Source organism: Folsomia candida, unplaced genomic scaffold, assembly GCF_002217175.1.
Source record: "Folsomia candida strain VU population unplaced genomic scaffold, ASM221717v1 Fcan01_Sc002, whole genome shotgun sequence".
Classification (NCBI taxonomy): Eukaryota; Metazoa; Arthropoda; class Collembola; order Entomobryomorpha; family Isotomidae; genus Folsomia; species Folsomia candida.
Window position 1 is genome coordinate 18,356,277 of NW_019091194.1, and position 19,455 is coordinate 18,375,731.

General features: G+C 42.1%; 3 protein-coding genes across 8 annotated transcripts in view; all 3 read right to left on the minus strand.

The window, feature by feature from the left end:
• Positions 1–1,390, minus strand: part of LOC118434665 — a 37,158-nt gene extending 35,768 nt beyond the window's left edge. The window contains exons 1-3 of the mRNA XM_035848710.1: positions 1,096–1,390; positions 635–1,005; positions 46–203 (exon numbers count right to left, since the gene is read on the minus strand). Of these exons, the coding sequence (XP_035704603.1) occupies positions 46–203; positions 635–1,005; positions 1,096–1,320 (754 nt within the window). The 5' untranslated portion in view covers positions 1,321–1,390. The remainder of the gene's footprint in view (positions 1–45; positions 204–634; positions 1,006–1,095) is intronic.
• A 960-nt stretch (positions 1,391–2,350) lies between these two features.
• On the minus strand, positions 2,351–3,862 carry LOC110844001 (mediator of RNA polymerase II transcription subunit 19). The gene is made up of 5 exons (XM_022090080.2): positions 3,694–3,862; positions 3,343–3,556; positions 3,124–3,280; positions 2,949–3,048; positions 2,351–2,869 (listed from the first exon to the last, which is right to left on the minus strand). The coding sequence occupies exons 2-5, from the start codon at positions 3,527–3,529 to the stop codon at positions 2,537–2,539; spliced, it is 777 nt and encodes a 258-aa protein (XP_021945772.1). The 5' UTR covers positions 3,530–3,556; positions 3,694–3,862; the 3' UTR covers positions 2,351–2,536.
• Positions 3,863–4,700: 838 nt separating this feature from the next.
• On the minus strand, positions 4,701–18,939 carry LOC110842884 (clustered mitochondria protein homolog). 6 transcript variants are annotated; one of them, XM_022088744.2, is made up of 15 exons: positions 18,235–18,939; positions 12,231–12,901; positions 11,968–12,129; positions 11,624–11,899; positions 10,385–11,474; positions 9,648–10,001; positions 8,597–8,972; positions 7,771–8,128; positions 7,592–7,690; positions 7,042–7,446; positions 6,428–6,765; positions 6,032–6,249; positions 5,822–5,964; positions 5,638–5,753; positions 4,701–5,556 (listed from the first exon to the last, which is right to left on the minus strand). In XM_022088744.2, exons 2-15 carry the CDS (start codon positions 12,849–12,851, stop codon positions 5,424–5,426), a joined length of 4,689 nt encoding a protein of 1,562 aa, XP_021944436.1. In that variant the 5' UTR covers positions 12,852–12,901; positions 18,235–18,939; the 3' UTR covers positions 4,701–5,423. The 6 variants fall into 6 exon arrangements, with proteins under 6 accessions (XP_021944436.1, XP_021944434.1, XP_021944435.1 ...); XM_022088742.2 differs by having other exon boundaries at positions 7,771–8,146; XM_022088743.2 differs by having other exon boundaries at positions 12,225–12,901.
• Between the last annotated feature and the right edge of the window lie 516 nt (positions 18,940–19,455).

The window sequence follows — 19,455 nt, forward strand, 5'->3', positions numbered from 1 at the left end:
TTTGCATGCTGAATCATAAAAGTACGAATTATTACTGTTACTCACCTGAAATTGTGAAATTGATTGGCGTGAGGACACGGATTAGGTGAAAAGCTTCATTTTCCTGCTCCATAGTAAAATTGATATTTCCCAAAACCTGGATTCCGCTTGGGATCTTGACCTCCTCCTTTGCATCGAGACTTGTCAAGAGGTCAAGAGCATTACTGAAATTCAGAGGAAATCAGAATCAGAGGGGAATCGCTCGGATAAAAATGTCCATAAAACCACCACTTGCACTAATATCCTAAGTGGTCAAAGCTTGATTGAGATGGAATGAAAAACTGGGATTTGGAAGACTTTGACTTCGAATAACGTTTGAACGGGCAGAGCTATACCGAGTTAATTTCATCTTTGGAATAATCCTGATTTTTGGGTTGATTTATAATCAAAAATTTCGAGGGACATAATTATTTCGTAAACCGATAACACATTTAGTGTGGCATAAGTAGAGAAATTCTTGGATTCCTCCCTTCCATTGAAAATACAATTGCTGAATAATCTCCTATTTACACATGTCGCCAAGAAATCGACACCTTTAAATTGTATATCGTAAAAATCACCACAACTCACAAGCCTTCCAAAATGTCAAACTTACACATTTCTCCCATTTCCTCTCCGACTTTCCCTTTCAGATTCGGGTGGTTGATTTTGTTCCTTATTGTCATTTCGCCACCCATATTTCTCATGCCTCTTCTCCTCCTTTTCGAGTTTCGAACTCCATCCCGGATTTATGTCGAAGAAATGCCGGACGTGATTCAGGCTGAAGTCGTGGATGCAGAGGAATGCAAACCACCTTGCCGATCCGTCCATGATTTGTTCCGGTCGGTGACAAAAGTACGGAAAAAGTGGTTTCGACCTTACACGACCCTTCATCTCGAGGGGTGTCGTTACATTACGGAAACATTTGACTGACTCTGATGGCAAGAGGAGTTCCTGGGTGAAGGGGTGTTCAGGGATGGGGCATCCCTGCAAATAATTAATTATGTAAATTTAATGATCATAAATTGCACCAAAAATTGCGTAACTTTCAACCCCAAATTTTAAAAGTTTCCTTACCAAAGTACAATAGCAATATTCGTCCGTGTAATTCGTCCTAAATGGTAAACTTTGACATGAGCAAACCGGTTTCATCTTGGTTTCAAAGTCTGTCTCGGACTGGTTCAGATATCTTCCCAGTTCGGTAAGAGGGCTCATCTCGTAAAAGTAGTGGTCATCTCGTAAGGATTGGACTGTGACGAGCAGAAGTACCGTGAGGCACACGAGTTTGACAATGTGACACATTTTTCTAATTGTTTATAGATTAAAATTACGATGAAGGAAAATAAATTGCGAGAGTTTGTTGACAAACAAATTTTTGATCAGGTTTGAGTTGAGAGTTTCCCTCGATCAGCGTGTAGTGCAGGGTCGTTACCTGGATACCGGGTGTCAATCAGCGTCCCGCATAAAAACCGGAATCCTCACCTCCTCAAATTGAGGAAAAATGCTTTCCTTCTCTTGCTTTAGGTCGTTTTCGTGTTTTGCATGTTTTTAATTTCATTTTTTCGCCGTTTTCATGTGTTTCGTATTTTCATTTTCACTTTTTCACCGTTTTCATGTTTTTCATATTTTCATTTTCAATTTTTCACCGTTTTCATGATTTTCGTATTTTCATTTTCAATTTTTCACCGTTTTCATGTTTTTCATATTTTCATTTTCACTTTTTCGTGGTTTTCATATTCTCATTTTCACTTTCACGCCGTTTTCATGTTTTTTATGTTTTCATTTGAACTCTTTCGTCGATGTTTTTCATATTTTCATTTTCAATTTTTCACCGTTTTCATGTTTTTCGTATTTTCATTTTCACTTTTTCACCGTTTTCATATTTTTCATATTTTCATTTTCACTTTTTCGTGGTTTTCATATTCTCATTTTCACTTTCACGCCGTTTTCATGTTTTTTATGTTTTCATTTGAACTCTTTCGTCGATGTTTTTCATGTTTTCGTTAATTTTCAGTGTTTTCATTGTTTTTCGATCATTTTGGTGGGTTTGAGTGTAAAAAATACTAAATTACTGTTATCCCAGTTTCACACGACCAGAGTATGTTAGGACAACTAATAAAGTAACACTCATCGTGTGTCCCAGTTTTACCCAATTTGTTTATGAAACGACATTATATGAATAAGTATGCAAATTATTATGAAATCAAAATTACTCCAGGACATTTGCGCACGATACTTTTTTGGTTAATAAATAATATGCATGCAACGGTTTAACTTAAACCGTTTAAGATGTAAATGTGTGACATAAATAAAATGACCAACATTCCGAGTATAATTAGTTGATGCAATTTTTTGCTGCATTGTATTCAATAATTGTACAATTATATAAGTATTACATTAAATTGAAAGTAAAAACATACATCTGCCTTATTTAAGTGATAAGTTAGTCCGAGGAGAAAAAAATAATAAGTCATCAGATCAAGTCCATGGTTTAGTTTTGCAAAATAAAATCTAAACTCTATTGAGTACTAATTTGGGAATTATTTTGACTTGATGCTCCACTCCCACCGCCTCCCGAGCCACCCCCGCCGGACGCGGCGGCATGCTCGGGACTGTGTTTCGATGACTTCTTCTTCTTCTTTTCCTTCTTTCTTTTCCGCCGCTCCTTGTCGTCGTCGTGGCGCTTCTGCTTTTTGTGCTTTTTCTCCGCCGCGAGAGCCAAGTCGGTCTGAGATGTGACGACTTCCATGTGATGTGGGACAGCTTCGCCAGGCTTGTACTTGTGTCGCTTGTGCTTGTGTTTGTTCTTCTTTTGGGGAACTTGATTAAAGACGCGATACTGTTCGGGTAACTGGAAATAAAATTGTTAATTGTTAATACAGTTATACAGGAGGTTAATTTGTAGAGTTGTGAAAATAGATAAATCTTACTGGGCCAGGGTGTAGTCTGAATCCTGATAATTGCATCGAGTTTAACATCATCAACTCCTTCCCCCCAATTGGTGGCTTATCAATTACAGATCTTAACGAACTGTGAGAGTAAAAGTAAATTGTGTAAGTATTAAACCAGATTAATAGATTAATTACCCAATTAATTCTTTGTTACCTGTTATCTTGATAACCAGAACTGTCAATTTGTCCCGGTAAATTGGGTAAGAATGAAGACAACGTATCCTTAACTTTCCTCCCACTCGATTTGTTGTAGGAATGTTCTAAACCGTAGTGCGCCATCAGATTTGTCGCGCCCGTCAGCTCGCTTTCTCCTAAATAGTTAGCATAATTAAATTAGTATCTTCCACAATTAGTTAATTACTCCAATGTCTACCTGGAGCTTCTTTGATCAAGTAAAACGGCCCTGTATGAACGATGGAGGGATTCTTCCCCAGTGAGATTGTAGCCTTGAGCGTCCCCGTGGAGTCCTGTCGAGGCACGACGGGTGACCGTGACCCCCTCGGCGACGACTTGGGTGAATACTGCTCCACCTTCGAAATTCTAAATGGATCCGCCATCATTTCTTCTTGACGACGATCCAGCCTTTACTGAAATAAAAATCAAATGATTATTTTTTGAATTAAAAAATCCAATTCACAAGCATTAATTCGAAAACAGTTTTCGAAATTTTTAAAATCTGTATTTATCAAATTATTAGCACTAAAAATCAAAGTTAAAAACTAACCCCAGAAATGATTCAGTCCGCACTTCCTCCCATACTTATCAATGCACTTTTTTGATAAGCCAAGCGTAAAATGCACACAATAAGGTAGAAATTAAAACGATTTTTGCGAATTGACATTAATGCAGGAGTAAATTAAGTTTAGTGTTTGACTCGTCCCCCTCTTGAAATCCCATCCAACCCACCAACCACCAAGCCAAGAGCCCGGAGATGATGATGAGAGTCTCGCAATGCCCAGATTCTCTCCTCCTCGTCCCCCCGAGGTACCCTGCAGGGACTGATGAATGCATTTGACATTTGTCCGTGGAGTGTCTGGCAGGGCATATTAGTTAACTTTTTTTATTGTTTTCCTTGGTTTCTTTTAAAGGGGTGACAATTTTTTTGGGAAAAAATTAAAAGTTGTAGATTTATGTATGTATATGCAATTCAGGAGGAAAGCTTCACTACTCAGATTTTCATGTCCTTTATGGGTACAAAAACCATCAAGTGGTTTGATGCCATGGCTCCATTTGCGCCTACCACACCCACCCAAAAGGATAAACGACACAAAAATCGCTACATTCAAAGGCTCACCAAAAATCCAATTTAGCTTAGATTTTGGAAATTCCTGTAACTCCAGGTAGTTGCCAGTATCAAGTTCAACTTTTAAAAATGTTTCAATATTTTAGAAAATCGCCTGGCCTTTGAAAAAGACCAAAACTTCGAAAAAGTTGAGTTTATCCGTACTGAAATTGTGGAATTTTAAATTCCCAAAAAGTTGACATGAACATTCATGAGTATTCATGATATTCTGCAATTCTGCATGCATGTACATACATCATCAATTTCGAAACTGTTCCTACCACTAAAATTTTTCAGGAAAAATATAAAACCGAATTTCTTCAGGTTTTATTTTATTTTTTAACTATTATGAATTTAAACCTATCCAGCTAATTACTAGTTTCGGTCAGTCGTGTATGCATCATGGTCGTGTCATGTCATGTGAAAAATAAATGCCATCAAGTTAACAGTTACGTTAGCTATTTTGATTTTATTGACGTCTTACAAATTATGCAGGTGCATAATCAGCATAATATTATCAATAATAATGATGGCACGCGAAGAACAAATCAACAATTTTCCTATATATCATCCATCACTGGTCACAATTTTTTTACGTATACGACTATGTAACTAGCATTTACGTAGCAATATAAATCTAAGTATCAAACTATTCAATAATCATTAATAACAATAATAATAATCGATTTACTCTCAATTGCACCACTACACATTTTTACTATCACAACATTTGTTGTCTTAGCTAAAGTACACTTCAGAAAATCATCACAACTACTACTTTATTTTACTACGGGCCATCATCTCGCACACCACGACGTTTCACCATCATCTTCGCCATCATCATTATCGTCATCGTCACACCACCACCACCACCACCGCGACAATTATTTCTATTTTTTCTTCTTTCAGCAGGATTTAACAGGAAGGAAGCAACAGTTACTTTTTGTACTTGTTCCTCTTCTTCTTCTAACGAAACGACGACGACGACGACGACGACGACAATGACTTACAAAAGATATAAGATGAGTAGTAACTAACAAGAGGAAGTGTGTGGCTATGGGTTGTCGGCTTCTTTGAATATATGTGTCGGTAGAAGAATTTATGTACTTAATTAGCTTGCGAAGGACACCATACGCTGATTTAATAGGGTTGTCTGATTTTTAGGTAATTATTTAGTCTAAGGGCTCCTCCATGACGGTTGCGGCGGCGGCGGGTTGGATGGCGGCTTGGGGTAAGCTACTCGTGGGCGACAACTCCTTTGCGCGTTGTTCCAGTTCAGCCTTAAATGTTTCGATGTCTTGTTGACTGAAAGGGAATTTTTATTTTTTTTACTAAAAATTCCGACATAATTTAGGCCGTGATCATCTCCAGTATTAAATTACCTACCTAATTTGCATGAACAAAATCCCATTAATCAGGTTCAACATGTCTAGCACGGAGCCCATGGAGGGGGGCTGGATCTGAATGGGAGGCAGACCTTTCCCGTGAGCCAAGTCGTTAATCTGTTCCCCATAAAGTCAGAATTAATAAAAATATGATCAAAACTCGCATAAAATATTGGCACTCGTACTTTTCTCTGCAACACGACGGCCTGTTGTGTCAGATGCTGCAAACAATCGGAAGCCTCCAAAGTCTTTTCATGCTTTTCGCCCAGTTGTTCCCGGTAAATGGAAAATGTCTCTCGCTCGTTCATCAGGGCGGAGCGGAAGTCGCCTGCATGGAAAATAGAAATTCTTTAATAATCAAGATTTTTTGACATTGATGGCCAATAATTTCGTACCGATGCAACTCTGCGTTCTGGCGACGAGATGGTGTCCCACCGCCGTTTTGAGAGACCTCGCCCCAAAATATTTCTTACTCAGGTCCAACGCTTTTTCGAGAAATTTGAGGGAGAGTTCGTATTCTGCTACGGCGTGGAGGATCAGCCCAATATTGCTGTCCAGAAGGGCCACGTGGGGGTGGTTTTCTCCGCAGACGAGCAAAGCTAGGTAGCGAGCCCTGTAGATTAGAAGAGCCAGAAAAATTACTTTTAAGAATATTTTTCAATATAAATTGTGAAAATATTTCAGAAATTTATTCACTCTTGTGGTTTCCATGATTAGGTCACCAAACTTAAGTGAAGTAACAATCAGTTCGGGAGATCACGAGAAAATTTCACAAATTTATTCAGACTCACCGATACAAAAGTTTGAGGGCCGTGGTGACCTGATTATTGGCAAAGCAGTAGAGGGCGAGGTGCGTGTACTCGAGAATGGTTGTGGGATGGTCCACGCCGAGGATCCTCTCCGCCATGAAGAGGGCCTTCTGTTGGTACGCCATGGCATCCCCGTGCTCGCCCATGACGTAGTTGAGACGGGCGAGGGAGCGCAGACAGAGCGCGATGTCGGGGTGCATCGCGCCATAAACGTTGTTCAGCAGATTGAGTGACTCCGAGAGGAGCTCGTACCCTTCGCGGAAAAAGCCGGAAGACATTTTGGATTGAGCCGTTCCAAGGAAAGTGTACGCGTCAGAGGCCTAAAAAAAGTGAGGTGAAAGGTTTTACATAATGGAGACAAAATTCATACGCAAAAACTGGGAAAACATAACCCCCAAAAAAGCTTCACCCCCAATGAACAGAATTATTTTTGGTCGTTCAAATTTCTTTCTATTTGAGCAAAATTTGAGCAAAATTGAATTTTTAGCAAGCTTTGAACTTGAAGATTTTCACCCAGTTCACAAACTTGCCAAAAATTCATGAACCTCGGTGGTCTCGCCACCCTCGAAAAAAATCATCCGTACAAAAACACGCACCTTGGGATCGATATGTTTCACTACGGGAAACACGTTGAGGACGTCTTCCTGGGTGAATGTGTTTCCTGACGACTTTCCCGACGTGGCCCCATTGCGATGGAATTGGTACTCGCGGAGAAGGATTTGAACCCCCGTCTTGAGCGTGAATGAGCGGAGGAGGGAGATTTTCTGGATGCCGTAGAAACTCAGCGTCCCGTCCAGCGAGTCCTTGAAGGTCTCTCCGGGCGGGAAGGTGAGACCAAAGTAGGTCGAAATGTCACCCAGAATCTGTTCCCAAAGGGACGACTGGGTCAGAGCGGTCCACTCGATCCCGTTCCCATTCCCTGACGAGGAACTGTTCCTCGCCTTGTTCTGCTTGGACTTGTTCCGGTGTGTCCCGCCGCGAGAGCCGCGCAACGGTGTGAGCTGAAAGTCAGTGGAAAAAGTGGATAAGAACTTGTCGAAATCTGCGATTTAGGATCACGAGAATTTACTATTTCCATATATATCATGTCCGTGGCGCAATGATAATCATCACAAAAATCATGATAAGCACTTATATCCAACCCACCTCATCATTAAGATTTGGAGGCACTGCAGACTGTCCCGACATGAGGAGACAGTTAAGAAAATGACTGATGGCTAGACTCTGGTTCATCACGTCGACACTCTGTAATATAAAAAAAACAGTAATCAAGGTCAAAGTCAAGGTTATCCACATCCTGGCAAAATCATGACCCATCCACCCACCTGTACGTAAGGGTTGAAAATATGCTTGGCCGCCCTGGCGATAAGTTCCATCAGAGCGATCGTGGTCATGTAGTGCGGCAAGTTGGCCAAGTGTCCGTTCGTCGTCGTTGAGCTGGTGCCGTTCTGCGTGGGCGGCTGAGATTGTCCGTTCGTCGTAGGGGCGGCGCCGTTGGGCGTGGTCGTCGTGGCGACGGAGGAAACGACCGTGCTCGCGCCTTCTCTCACGGCCTTTTCCCGCTCGAGGAGGAGTTGCACGACGCGGCCGAGGTAGCGGATGTTGATGCCGCGCGCGTGCATGGCGGCCGAGAGCGTGGCGCCATCCATGATGAGGGCGTTCGGGCCGAAAAAGGTCGAGCCGCTGTCCAGGGCGCAAGCACTAGAGTTTAGTGTAAATCAACCAAGCACCACGTAAGCCCGAGAGGTTCATGCGACACGGATATATTTACAAATAGACAACTACATTCGTAATTGTGCTCAGGTAAATTCAAGGTTTTCATAAAGTTGGGCCCATTTTTTAGAAATTTTTTATTAAAAATTAGAAATATCGTGTCGTTTTTATGTTGAATTTTGCAATTTTCGTAAACTACTTTATATTTCATTGTGGGGAGCAATTTTGAGTAAATTATCTACCTATTTCTTGAATTAAGAAAATTGGATTTTTCATTTTAAACTTCAATTTTTTTAAGAATTCGAAAATTAAAAAAATTAAAACCCCTATTTTTACCCGAGCACCCATAATAATAAATAAATAGGACAATTACAACATTGACTTCGTGCTACGACTACCACCACCTTTATGCTAATTACGCTAAAAAAATTTGCATACCTATTCGATGTAATGTCTCTCACGAACTGGGGAATTTGGTACATTAGTAAAAATTCGCAGGCTTCTTTATTGATTTTCGTTTGGAGGTCCATGCTTGGGTATTTTTTGGGTTTCGCGACCTCTTTTGTCGTCGTCGAGGCATTTGACTCTGTTGCTTCTGGTGGCGTGGACCCCTCCGCGGCTGCTTCTTTGGCCCGCTCGGCTGCTTCGCGGTCCGCATCTCTTTGCGCGACTTGGGCCAATTTTTCCGCGCAGGGCTCCGCGTGACGAACGCTGGGTGAGAAGATGTCAGGATTGAAACGGATGTCAAACTCCGTCTCGGATAGCGAACACACGGACGCGGCGGCTTGTCTGATGGCTTTCACAGTGCTCGATTCTACGCGAACATAGAGAACAGTTAGAATTTTTGTTTGAATATGGTATACAAATTATGAGGGAGTGTCAGAACGGTAGATAAGCCTGTTTCAGTTTGCAAAATATCACAGTCAAGATTTTTTGATTAAAAATTAACCAAAAATTATGATTATTTCAAAAATAAAATTAACTTGGTAGCTATTCAAAATTATTGAAGCCCAAAGTTTCCCAAATCCCAATTTTATACCACCTCAAACCGTGGGTGCGAAAAACCCTGCAAACGCGCGAACGCGTTCGCCGGGACAGACGGGGGGCAGGACCTTTTTTTTTAGGGACCCTTTTCCCATAAGGCCCATGTTAAAATTTCCGGGATTTTGTCCCCCCGTTTGCCGGGATGAAACCGGAAATCGCACCCACGCCTCAAACATTCTTTGAGTATGAAATACTTTTGAATGGGCAGAGGTACCGAGTTAACTTCATTTCTGAAATTTTTAAGCAAACAATCTCAAAGGTGATATTTCACATGATAAAGGCTTATCTATATTTTCGCCGACATTTTTTAATGGGTTTGGTAAATTTAAATTTAAAATTGTATACATTTTACACTTTGTAAAGGATTTTAGAAATGTTAACCGTGAAAATCTTAGTCGGTTTTAAATTTTTTTAAAATAAATTTTCAAGCATGAAAATATTTTACCTTCAGCCTTATCAGTCACGAAACTTTCGACGACTCGTTTGACATTGTTTTCCTCCTTTTTGGCCGACTCTTCGTCTCCTCCGAGTCCGATTCCGTTTTGATTTGGGACACCAGCACCGTCTTCGCCCTTAATACTCGCGTCTTCTCCTTCCGCTGTTGTGGGGGCTGGCTCAATGTTCAACTTTTTGCTGAGACCCATCGTCTGCAGGTGATATGCCGCTAGTTTGATGAAGCTCATGTATCTCGACTCGGCAAAGGCGTCAACCAACTCTTGACGAAGGCAGCACAACTTGTGAGGATGTTCCATCGGATAACCCATCGCTCTTATCTCCTCGCTCAGCTCAACGTTCTCACCTGGAGGGAAATCAACCAATTATTAATCTGCGTACGAAATTTGTGGAAAATTAGGCGTCCAAATTCAGAACGTTAAAAAATGGGGTTTTAGTTTTTTCCGAAAACGGTTTTAAACCAAATTTTTAAACAAACGTTTGGCATAATTTTGCGAAACATATTTCAAAACAGTAAATTCGTAGATCAAAAAATGCTAAACCGTAGCTCCGAAACAATTTTCGTTATTTTTAGCTTGATAAAACCGCTTCTGTACAAAAAACTGATTTTTGTACGAAAAATTTAAAATCGATTATCGCAATCGTACGAACTTTTAAACATGTTATACATAATTGAAAAAAATCGGTTTTGAACTCCACCGTAATTCCGAAACCAAAATTTCTCCTCACCCGGCAAATAGTTGGCATCCGGTGGGAAAGTCCTCAACAAGTCGAGAATATAATGTCTCCCATCATTCCCAATGATGCCCTTGCACTCCACGCTGGAGCACAACTCGACCACCTCCTCCTTCTCGTTCAGCACGTAATGCGGCAACACTTTGAGTCTCGGCGCCGCCTTTTTCAACAAGTCCAAATACTTTTCATTCGTGACGACCGTCTTGCCAAAGTCGATCGACCCATAAACCACGGACTGGTCCTGTTCCCTCTCCAGTATCCCGGGAATGATGCTCTGCGCCGTCACCCGGTAGCCGCGATAGTCAATCACCACCGTTCCCAGGGTGTACAAACCATCCAAGTCGATCGCATTGTACGCCGCGACACCTTGCAAATCATTCCTGGGCGCGACGTGGGCCGCTGCATCGCCTCCGAGCTCTTTGTAATGGTCGCGGACATCGAACCCCAACGAGAAAAATATATTGGACCAGATGAACATTTGCATTTTATGCGACTCGCCGGGATTGATGGCCATAATGTTGCCATCGATGACGGCCACGGCCCCCCGAGTAGCGGCGGATACGAAGTCTGAATGTACTTTGAAGATGGCGCGCTCCCTGAGGAGGCGCTCCGGAAGGGTGGATCGCGGCAGTTCGCGGGTGGATTGGAGCTCCTCATTCCAGTCGCGCGTCTGGCCAGGAATGTGTTCTTCATAGCCGAGTTTGGACGAGAAGGCTTCCTCCGCCCGGATGGCGTCCAGATTGTGCGGGATGGGGGGTGAGACCCAGGAGTAGACTTGGTACGGGGTCGCCACCCGTTCGAAAGGATGTCGCGACATGCGCCGCTTCTGCAGAGCGGTGAACGACTTGCGAAACGCGGGGCTGATTTGGTTCAGGAGTTCGATGAGAGAGTGAGAGAGGAAATTGTGTGGGGAGGAGGGGGCCGGGTCAAATTCGTCGGTGGTTGAACGGTTGAGGTAAAAGCCGCGTGGGGACGTGGTAATGTGACACGTTTTGTCTTCCAAAGTCACCACGAGGAGGTACATCAAGTCCCCGTGGAGTTTGCGGTAGCCGGGGGGTGGGTTCCAGCCGGAGGCAGCCATGACCTAGACACACAGAGGATGAACTGGTTTAGAATTTGACTTCACAGATGACTCGGCTCGTAAAATGTGGCGTTTTAGAAAATTATTCTCTTTCACACGGTAAAATGTAACACAATTGTTAAAATAGTGACAAAATAGTGGGTTCGACCTACTTTGAGGCAAGAGATGGGCTTGTGCTCCTTATTGAGAGGATGGATAGGGTTGAGAAGGAGGGAGTTTGCCGTGCCGGGCATAATGTAGTCGGGCGGAGTGCAGTCCACGACGCGTTTCTTGCCCGAGAGGTCGCCCCCACTCACGGCGTTGAGGAAGGAGAGTGACGCGCAGTCCGCCCCCGCGTACGCGTCCGCCCAGTCCGACGGCTTTAACAGGTCGCGCACATGTTTCACGTGGATACGCGCCTCGCGACACGTGTACGGCTCCTCAACGACCTGAACAACAAAAAAATGTCATAGCATCTTGACCCCCACTTTTTAAGGTGCTTAATTAATTGACTCACCCGAATCACGGAACCATCCTTCAAACCCGGGATGCTCTTCAACTCGGCGAAATTGTCCAGCGTGATGCCATCCAATTGGAGCGAGAAGCACGTCCGGTGACAAGTGTCCTCCCGTTCCATGAGCAGTTGGTGCAACTCTTGGACAATTTCGCTGCTAGAAACCTGCACACAAATACAAGAAAAAAAAACATTACTTTCTTTCCTTTATATTTTCCTATCGAGTATAATGATTTATGCTGGAAAATGTGAAACCGTACAGCGACCTGAATCTCAAACGGTTCCGCGCCCGGCGCCACGATCTTGATTGTAAGTCCGGTATCATGAACATAAAAAACATCCTCGGGATTATCTCCTTTCGGCGAATCGCCACTAGGATCGTCATCTTTCGGGGTTTCCTCCCCCTCGTCGGAACTCGTGGTCGTCGTCGTCGTCGTCGTCGTCGCCACGGGAGGAGGGGTACAGTTACTATTTGACTTTTTATTATTGCTACCATTCATGTCTTCCGAATTTCTCGAATTTTTCGCCTTCCCATTCGAGGTGTGTTTATCTTGCTGTTTTTTAGTCTTGACTTTGCCCCCTCCTCCACCGTTTGGCAGGGCCACGTCGACATCGGAGGACCCGGGAGACTCTCCACCACCACCACCGCCACCATTTCCGTTCGTATGAGTCGTCCCGTTCTGATGATTATTGCTGCTTTCCACTTCAGACTCGTCCGATAAGCCGGAAGAAGTCAGGTCATCTGCCGCTACTGCTACTCCATTTCCGGGTAACTTCTTATCCGCCTTCGTGCCATCTCCCTTACCACCACCACCGGTTCTCTTATTGCTCTCGGGGCAAGTTACTGCCGGGGAAGAAGACGAGTCCGACCCGTCGGTCACTTTCATCCTGAGGTCAACACACTGGGCGTCAGTCTAATTCAAGCACAAATACCGATCTGTGAACAGAAAAAAAGCCGGTCAGATAATATAATTTAGAAATTTTCTCGGAAATTTATCTCGTAATCAACCTCACTCTAAATAAAAATTCACCTACCGGCGACCTCTCAAAGTGAAGAAAAAGAAAACGTGTCTTAAAGCTCAAAAAATTGTCTCAAAACTGACCGAAATCTGGGTAAGATTGTGAAGACGGCGTGCATGCGAGTCTGCCTACATATACCTCGCAAAGTATCAATCTCTGCCAATATATGTATCACTGACGAGTTAATATGAACTACTTGAAGATGGATCGAGGTGGTGGAGGGAATTATTGGTAAGAAATAAGTATCAAATCACAAGGCATGTTAAGCAGCAGCAGCACATGTACGAAATCATGGCATCCTCCTCCCGACCATGTGGAGTGCATCGGTATGGAACCTTCTGCTGGTGTAAAAGTCACATAAAATAAGACTCAATTGATTGCTGACGAAATATTCGTTCGCAGCCAACACGTCCAGAGACCAGAGTTCACTTTTGGACGCTGCGTATGTGTGCATTACTTTGACCACCCTTTCATTCAATCAAACCCAACTGGTTTGTCTTACAAGTTGTGTTTTTCTTCGTCCCGTGATAACCAACTTATCCCGATGATAATACGATTTCTCAATGTATCTATCGAGACCAACCCCCACCTCCACTCGGCTCACGATGAGATTGGATATATAATGCATTCATCCATCCATACTGGGCACAATCCTATCGTAAATTAGTTATTCAGTTATCTGGCTGGAGGAGGGACTGGGCAGACAAGATGTCATCTCCTTCACCCTTTGATGAGGACCGGTAAACTTGGCGTGGAGCAGAAATTATGCACGGCCCAACAGTTACTAGTCGGGTGCAAATGATAATTCAGTAAAATTGTATACCTCAAGCGCACGGGACATGTGTGCTGTGCATATAATAAATCACCACCAATCCAATTGAGACATGGTGAGTTTGCAAATGTCAAATCGGGGGCTATCTTCCCAAGCAATGTGGATGGATGGATGCGTTCATCCATGGATTGAACAACACATATAGGATTTGTTAGTGGATGTATTTCGTATGCAAAATTGACAATAACAAGACTCGTGAAATTTACTCCACTGTTTTAACAGATGTGGATGTGGAGGAAGGGTTAACTTAAAAATTAGGGAAAAGTACAAGTCAATCGGTTGATTTAGGAATGTTACTGATTTCTCGGCACAAAAAAGTAATTGTTTTAGCTTAATTTGTATTTTTCCAATAATTGTAAATAATGGTTGTCATTAGAGTGAGAATTAAAATGGCTAAACCTTATGAATCTGTCGACCATCATGCCATGTACATTTATGACTTAATGTACTCCACGAAGGGAAACTTTTGAAACAAAAACGACTCTTCCTATGCCTCAAGAAGTTTGAGATCACTAATGACTCAGAAAAGGGACACATGTGGTCCCTGGTCCTGGTCCCTGGTCCCTTCCTCACAATTGTCAGTATAAGACGAGACCTTTACGTATGTAAATACAATTTCTTGGGAAAGGCTCAAATTTCCCCTCTCGAAAAAAATCGACCCAACCAGATATTTAATAATGCAGCCTTTGTATGTATATGTTGGATTAAGATTAATTATTGAGTCACATATTTTAGGGTCATTTCTTCCTAAAATCTTTCCCATCACTTCACCGGATTTTCAAAATTTTACTTCAATCCAAAATTTACAGGGGAAAAAATGTCATAAAAAAATAGACAAATTAAGTTGCCTTCCAACCCTCAGCGTGGTAACTAATATCCAATCGGAGTCAGAACCGGCAGAGGAGGAGGAGGAGGTCGCACATGCTAATGGCATATACGAATTATCATTCCAAATGGACCAGTTATCAACGGCAGGATCAGATATGCAGCTGAGAAGAAGAGAACAGAACTGTCAGCTAAATGAAATTCAGTACTAAAAGACTCGTCAATTTCATCCTCAAGGTTGTGTAACAACGACCAGTCTTGAACGGGGAGGGGTTGTGCAGGAGGGATGTGACAACTTCTCGGTTGGACAGGGTCAGGTCAGGGGATGACCTCCCTTGACCTCGTGAACAGAGAAGGGGATCAAAATCCTCATCCCTGAGTGCACGGCCCCTTGGGTGGTACTGAGTCCAGCCTTCAAACTCGTCTCAATTTTTCCCTGCCTACTAAAAACTGGAATCTGTTCGTGACTGTAATGTGTGCATCTCGTCTGCCATCACACCATCATCTTTGGCACACATTTTGCTCAAACTACTTCCAATTAGCAACAAGCTAAATCTTCACCCTGCATAAATATGCATGGTATCTATTTCGCAGAGTTATCCTACTGTTACGTAACTCAATTTAGCAGTTTGGTCATGATTTAGTCTCAATTAATTTGATCCCTATGCCTCTCAAAATAGGGATGACAAATTAAGGATATTTTGACACTAAATAAATTGTGCCAAACAAAATTATGCCATCACCAACATCATAAATAAATACTTATCATATTTCAGACTGAAAATGAATGATTTTTCTGTCAAAATTTGTCGGTTATATATACCTCAATTCAATAAATCCATATAAACCGTGCACATTCTTTGCTATGTACGAGATAAATAAATATTATGCAAATGCAGGTTTAAAGACTACACCACAGCAGCCGCAGCAGCATCCTCGTCGCAGCAACTATTTAATCCATGAGTCCATTACAAAGACCGTTATCAGAAAAGAGGAGACAATAAAATAAAACGAGCACCATCACGACACGATTAAGTAGCTTCGTATTTATTACACCGGCTGGACAAGTTGGTTAAGGGGCTGTCCACACAGATCGTTTCCCGCACATAAAGGTGACAATTATGCGCCCTTTCTTAGTGACCACGTGGTCACGCGTCACGTGGTCAATTTTTCACGCCGACACAAAATATGCACGACCAGTAAAAGTAGCAGTGCAGACGAGTTAATTAATTAACCATGCAAGGTAGGCAGGTAACTAAATGAGATTCCTGCTGGATGGAGGAGACATGACAAACCGGGCTAGCAACTAACTAACCCACATATTTGTATTACCGCATACTTCATCGTTACTTAAATGGCTTCCCATTCTCAAGCCTTTGTCTTCGTAAAATTTACACGTTTTGCACTTACGGGAAAATATTTATGTATAAAAAAAATAGAACTGTATGCGATGCACAAAGTACATACACGCAACCCATCGTAAACTATGGCGTTATAAATAAATCTGAATAGAAAAATGAGAAAATAGTTGGAAGAGAATGAATAATCTGAAGCAGAGAGAGAGCTACCGAGCTACAAACCCTATTTATTGGTCAGCATAATTTTATTTACAAAATTAATTTACATATTATACTCGTACACCAGCAGACCTTTACGAAACGCATCCACCACTCCACGATTTAGTCGATTTGATCCTCATGAAACGAATGTCTGTCATGCATGTTGTACTCAATGCATCATTTCATCATGCACAATGTGTCGGGCTGTGCGGAAAGGATGGGAAGTTAATTGTCAATGTTAAGACGACACCGAAAATTTCTAAGAAATCTTCGAAAACTCGAAAATTTCCGGAAACTTTAAACACAGTATTTCTCGACGTATTTCAAGACTAACATGCGATACGAGGCCATACGGAGGACTGACCCCACAGAAAAACAAGTAGTACAACCAAAAAGCTACCCCCGAAGAAAAGATATTTCCCCATTCCAGACAGTACTTAAGCTCTGATAAATTTCCCAAAATAACTTTAACTAATTGACCATATATAATTAAGTATTTACCCAATCAGACAGACAACGCGTCCAGTGCACCAATTAAGGAATCAAATTGGCCCAAATTAAGATTAGATAAGGAGATCACACAGTCACTCCGAACAGGCAATACTGCATTTAAAAGTGTTCACCGTAATGATAACAATCGTCCAGAATTCGTGATCCCGTCCCGTCGAGTACTTACTTATTTGTTCAGCCTAAATTTTAACACCACCACAAACTCACTTAAAACTTAATATTATGCACTCTCTCTCCAGCTCAGTCACTCCACAGAAACAGAAACCGGCGTGGATGAAATGCAACTTATGAAGAAATTACGACCATTGTCTGTTACACATGTGTGTCTCATGAATATGGTCGACAGACCGGGGGACAGACCTTAACAAAAAAATGAGCTTCCTTCCTTCCTTAATTCCTCGGACTGACTGACTGACGAAACGAGTCACGCATGAAAGGCAATATGTAACAAGTCCTCTCACCAACACGCGTTGGGTACTTCTTTCAAGGTACAAAGTCCAACTGCACGTTATGATCTCAGAAATTGTGTAAATTTGAGAAATTATTTCAATCTTTCTTTTCTGCCTGTCCCGAAACAATGGCTGACAAAAACATCCAATCCAATCCAATCCACACATGCACACACACCTCTCCTCTTTTATCCACGCTCTTCTGAAACTAAACTAAACTATGTACACTAACTTTATGTACAAAGTGAATTTATTCTCTCGACGCTTTTAACAAGTTTTTCCTCGTCGGCACTTGACGAGAAACCGAGGAGAGATTTTAAATAGCTCGACTGCATGGGAAGAAGATGATGATGAGGTGGTGCGGCAAGTAGGAGAGGGCCATGCAGGAATTATGTTGAGGGGGTGCGGTCACGTGGGGTGGGAAATACCCCTCAAAAAATACTGCCTAGGTCACAATATTTCTAGGAAAATGGGTCATTTTTCCCTTGCCCCCTTCCTAACTAGGTAGCACTTATTTAGTGTCCACCCCTTTCTTCCACTTGGACTGGAATCTCTCTCTCGAACTAAAATAGTTTTCGAACATCAAGCCGAATATCAAGATGTGTGTGAAGGAGTACAAGTTTGAACCTCAAACCTCAACCTTGTACCAAACCCAAGAAATATATAGATATTTATGCATTTGCCAACTTTACAAAGAATAAAGAGCACACTTTAGTTACTACACCGAAGGAAAAATGAATGATGCAATACACACACGAGGGAGGGACTAAAAATCCATTATAGATTTCCATAATTTTTTTTACTACTTGGAAAATCGTAAAACTTTTATAAATTTTGACTTTCCACGTGTCCAACCGGCATTTTTTTGCAGGTTCAAGTAGATGATCCTTCTCCATTGTTCACTGCATATTGCGTAACACACTAACCACCACCACCACGAATATGATCCTCCATGCCACTACTACAATACCGGTTTAATGGGGAGAGAAGCATGCCGTCACGTAATACAAAAATATATATCTAAATAAAAGTATTAAAAAAATCTCGTAAAAATATCTGAAATCTTATTACATACCTGATCCGATCAGGATGATGGAAAATCGATCCGCACACACACTTAATATTTTTCACACACTGTACTTAAAATTCACACTGATTGAAAATTTCGTCAAAAATTGTCATCCCACAAAATTAGTTTAATTATATCTCGTCGAGACTTAAATATAACTACATGACTTATTTAACAAAGGACCAAAAGTAGCGTACGTAAACTTGTCACAAATGGAAAATCCCACTCCACTCCGAAAATAATGGAAGAAAAAGATCAAGATTATGAAAAATTACAAATTTTCTTCTCGAAGATGAACTTATCTCCGGCGAAATGGCAAAGTTTAACTGTACCGCAGAGCAGGAGCTAAGGACGACGAGGCGGAAGAAAGAAGAGGTGAGGCCGAACCGTGTTAAACAATGGATCTCATATTAAAACGGGGCCGAGAAGGCTTACTTAATTGAACCAGAGTTAGTTAAGTTATATAGTTAAGTCTTAACACATATACTTTTTTAGTCTCTCATTAGTATGAACAGAATATACGAGCTCGTCGTAGGTGATGGAGAAAAGTGGTAAAGAAGAAGAAGAACTGAGTAAGCAAGGTATTTAGTTAACCACGACGCTTTAAATATGCAGGAGGGAGATAATAATATATTAACGGAGGAGAGAATGAGAAGAACGAGAAGAACAAGAAGAGAGAGAAGAACACGCTGGCCTGGCCCAGACGAGAGTCACGAGGATTTCAACCAGTCTCAACATTTTCTATACGGTTAGAGAACCACCAAAAAGTATGGGCCGGGTGTGTGGTGTAGTGGGTCGAAGAACAATATATCCAGTCCCCCACCCCACGGCAAAAAATGCCCCGTGCAGGGCGAATGTCGCACATTTTTCGGGGGATCAATGTCGTCAGGTTGGGGTCACGTGGTTTCGACCCGAGGGGGAAGCGTCGTCGGTGGCGACATCCCTTCTGCAACGCCCTCCTCGTAAGAGTGAGATCTCGAGAGTTGGAATAAACTACCATTCATAACAACAACATTAGACCACAAGGTTTGCATTTCTGTGAAGACTTTGGACTCTCATCAGCGTATAGTGAAACGATGTGGTACGTATGTACGTACGGACGAGTTTCCTTAATAATAACCCCTTCGCACGCACAGACAGGGAATCAATTCGGGCAATAAAATCGATATCTGGGATATGTACGCATTGCATCATTAGATTATTGGTTCGGGATGAGTTAATTGATCC

Bases quoted from the DNA above. Each gene is read 5' to 3' on its own strand.
- LOC110844001 (XM_022090080.2), bottom strand. From the start codon at position 3,529: ATGATGGCGGATCCATTTAGAATTTCGAAGGTGGAGCAGTATTCACCC. The intron at 3,049-3,123 runs GTAACAAAGAAT...TTACTCTCACAG, and splicing joins TCTGGTTATCAAGATAACAG to TTCGTTAAGATCTGTAATTG. The intron at 2,870-2,948 runs GTAAGATTTATC...TTTTATTTCCAG, and splicing joins TCAGACTACACCCTGGCCCA to TTACCCGAACAGTATCGCGT.
- LOC110842884 (XM_022088738.2), bottom strand. From the start codon at position 12,851: ATGAAAGTGACCGACGGGTCGGACTCGTCTTCTTCCCCGGCAGTAACT. The intron at 11,475-11,623 runs GTAGGTCGAACC...CTGTGTGTCTAG, and splicing joins AGCCCATCTCTTGCCTCAAA to GTCATGGCTGCCTCCGGCTG. The intron at 5,965-6,031 runs GTACGAAATTAT...TTTTCCATGCAG, and splicing joins CAGAACGCAGAGTTGCATCG to GCGACTTCCGCTCCGCCCTG.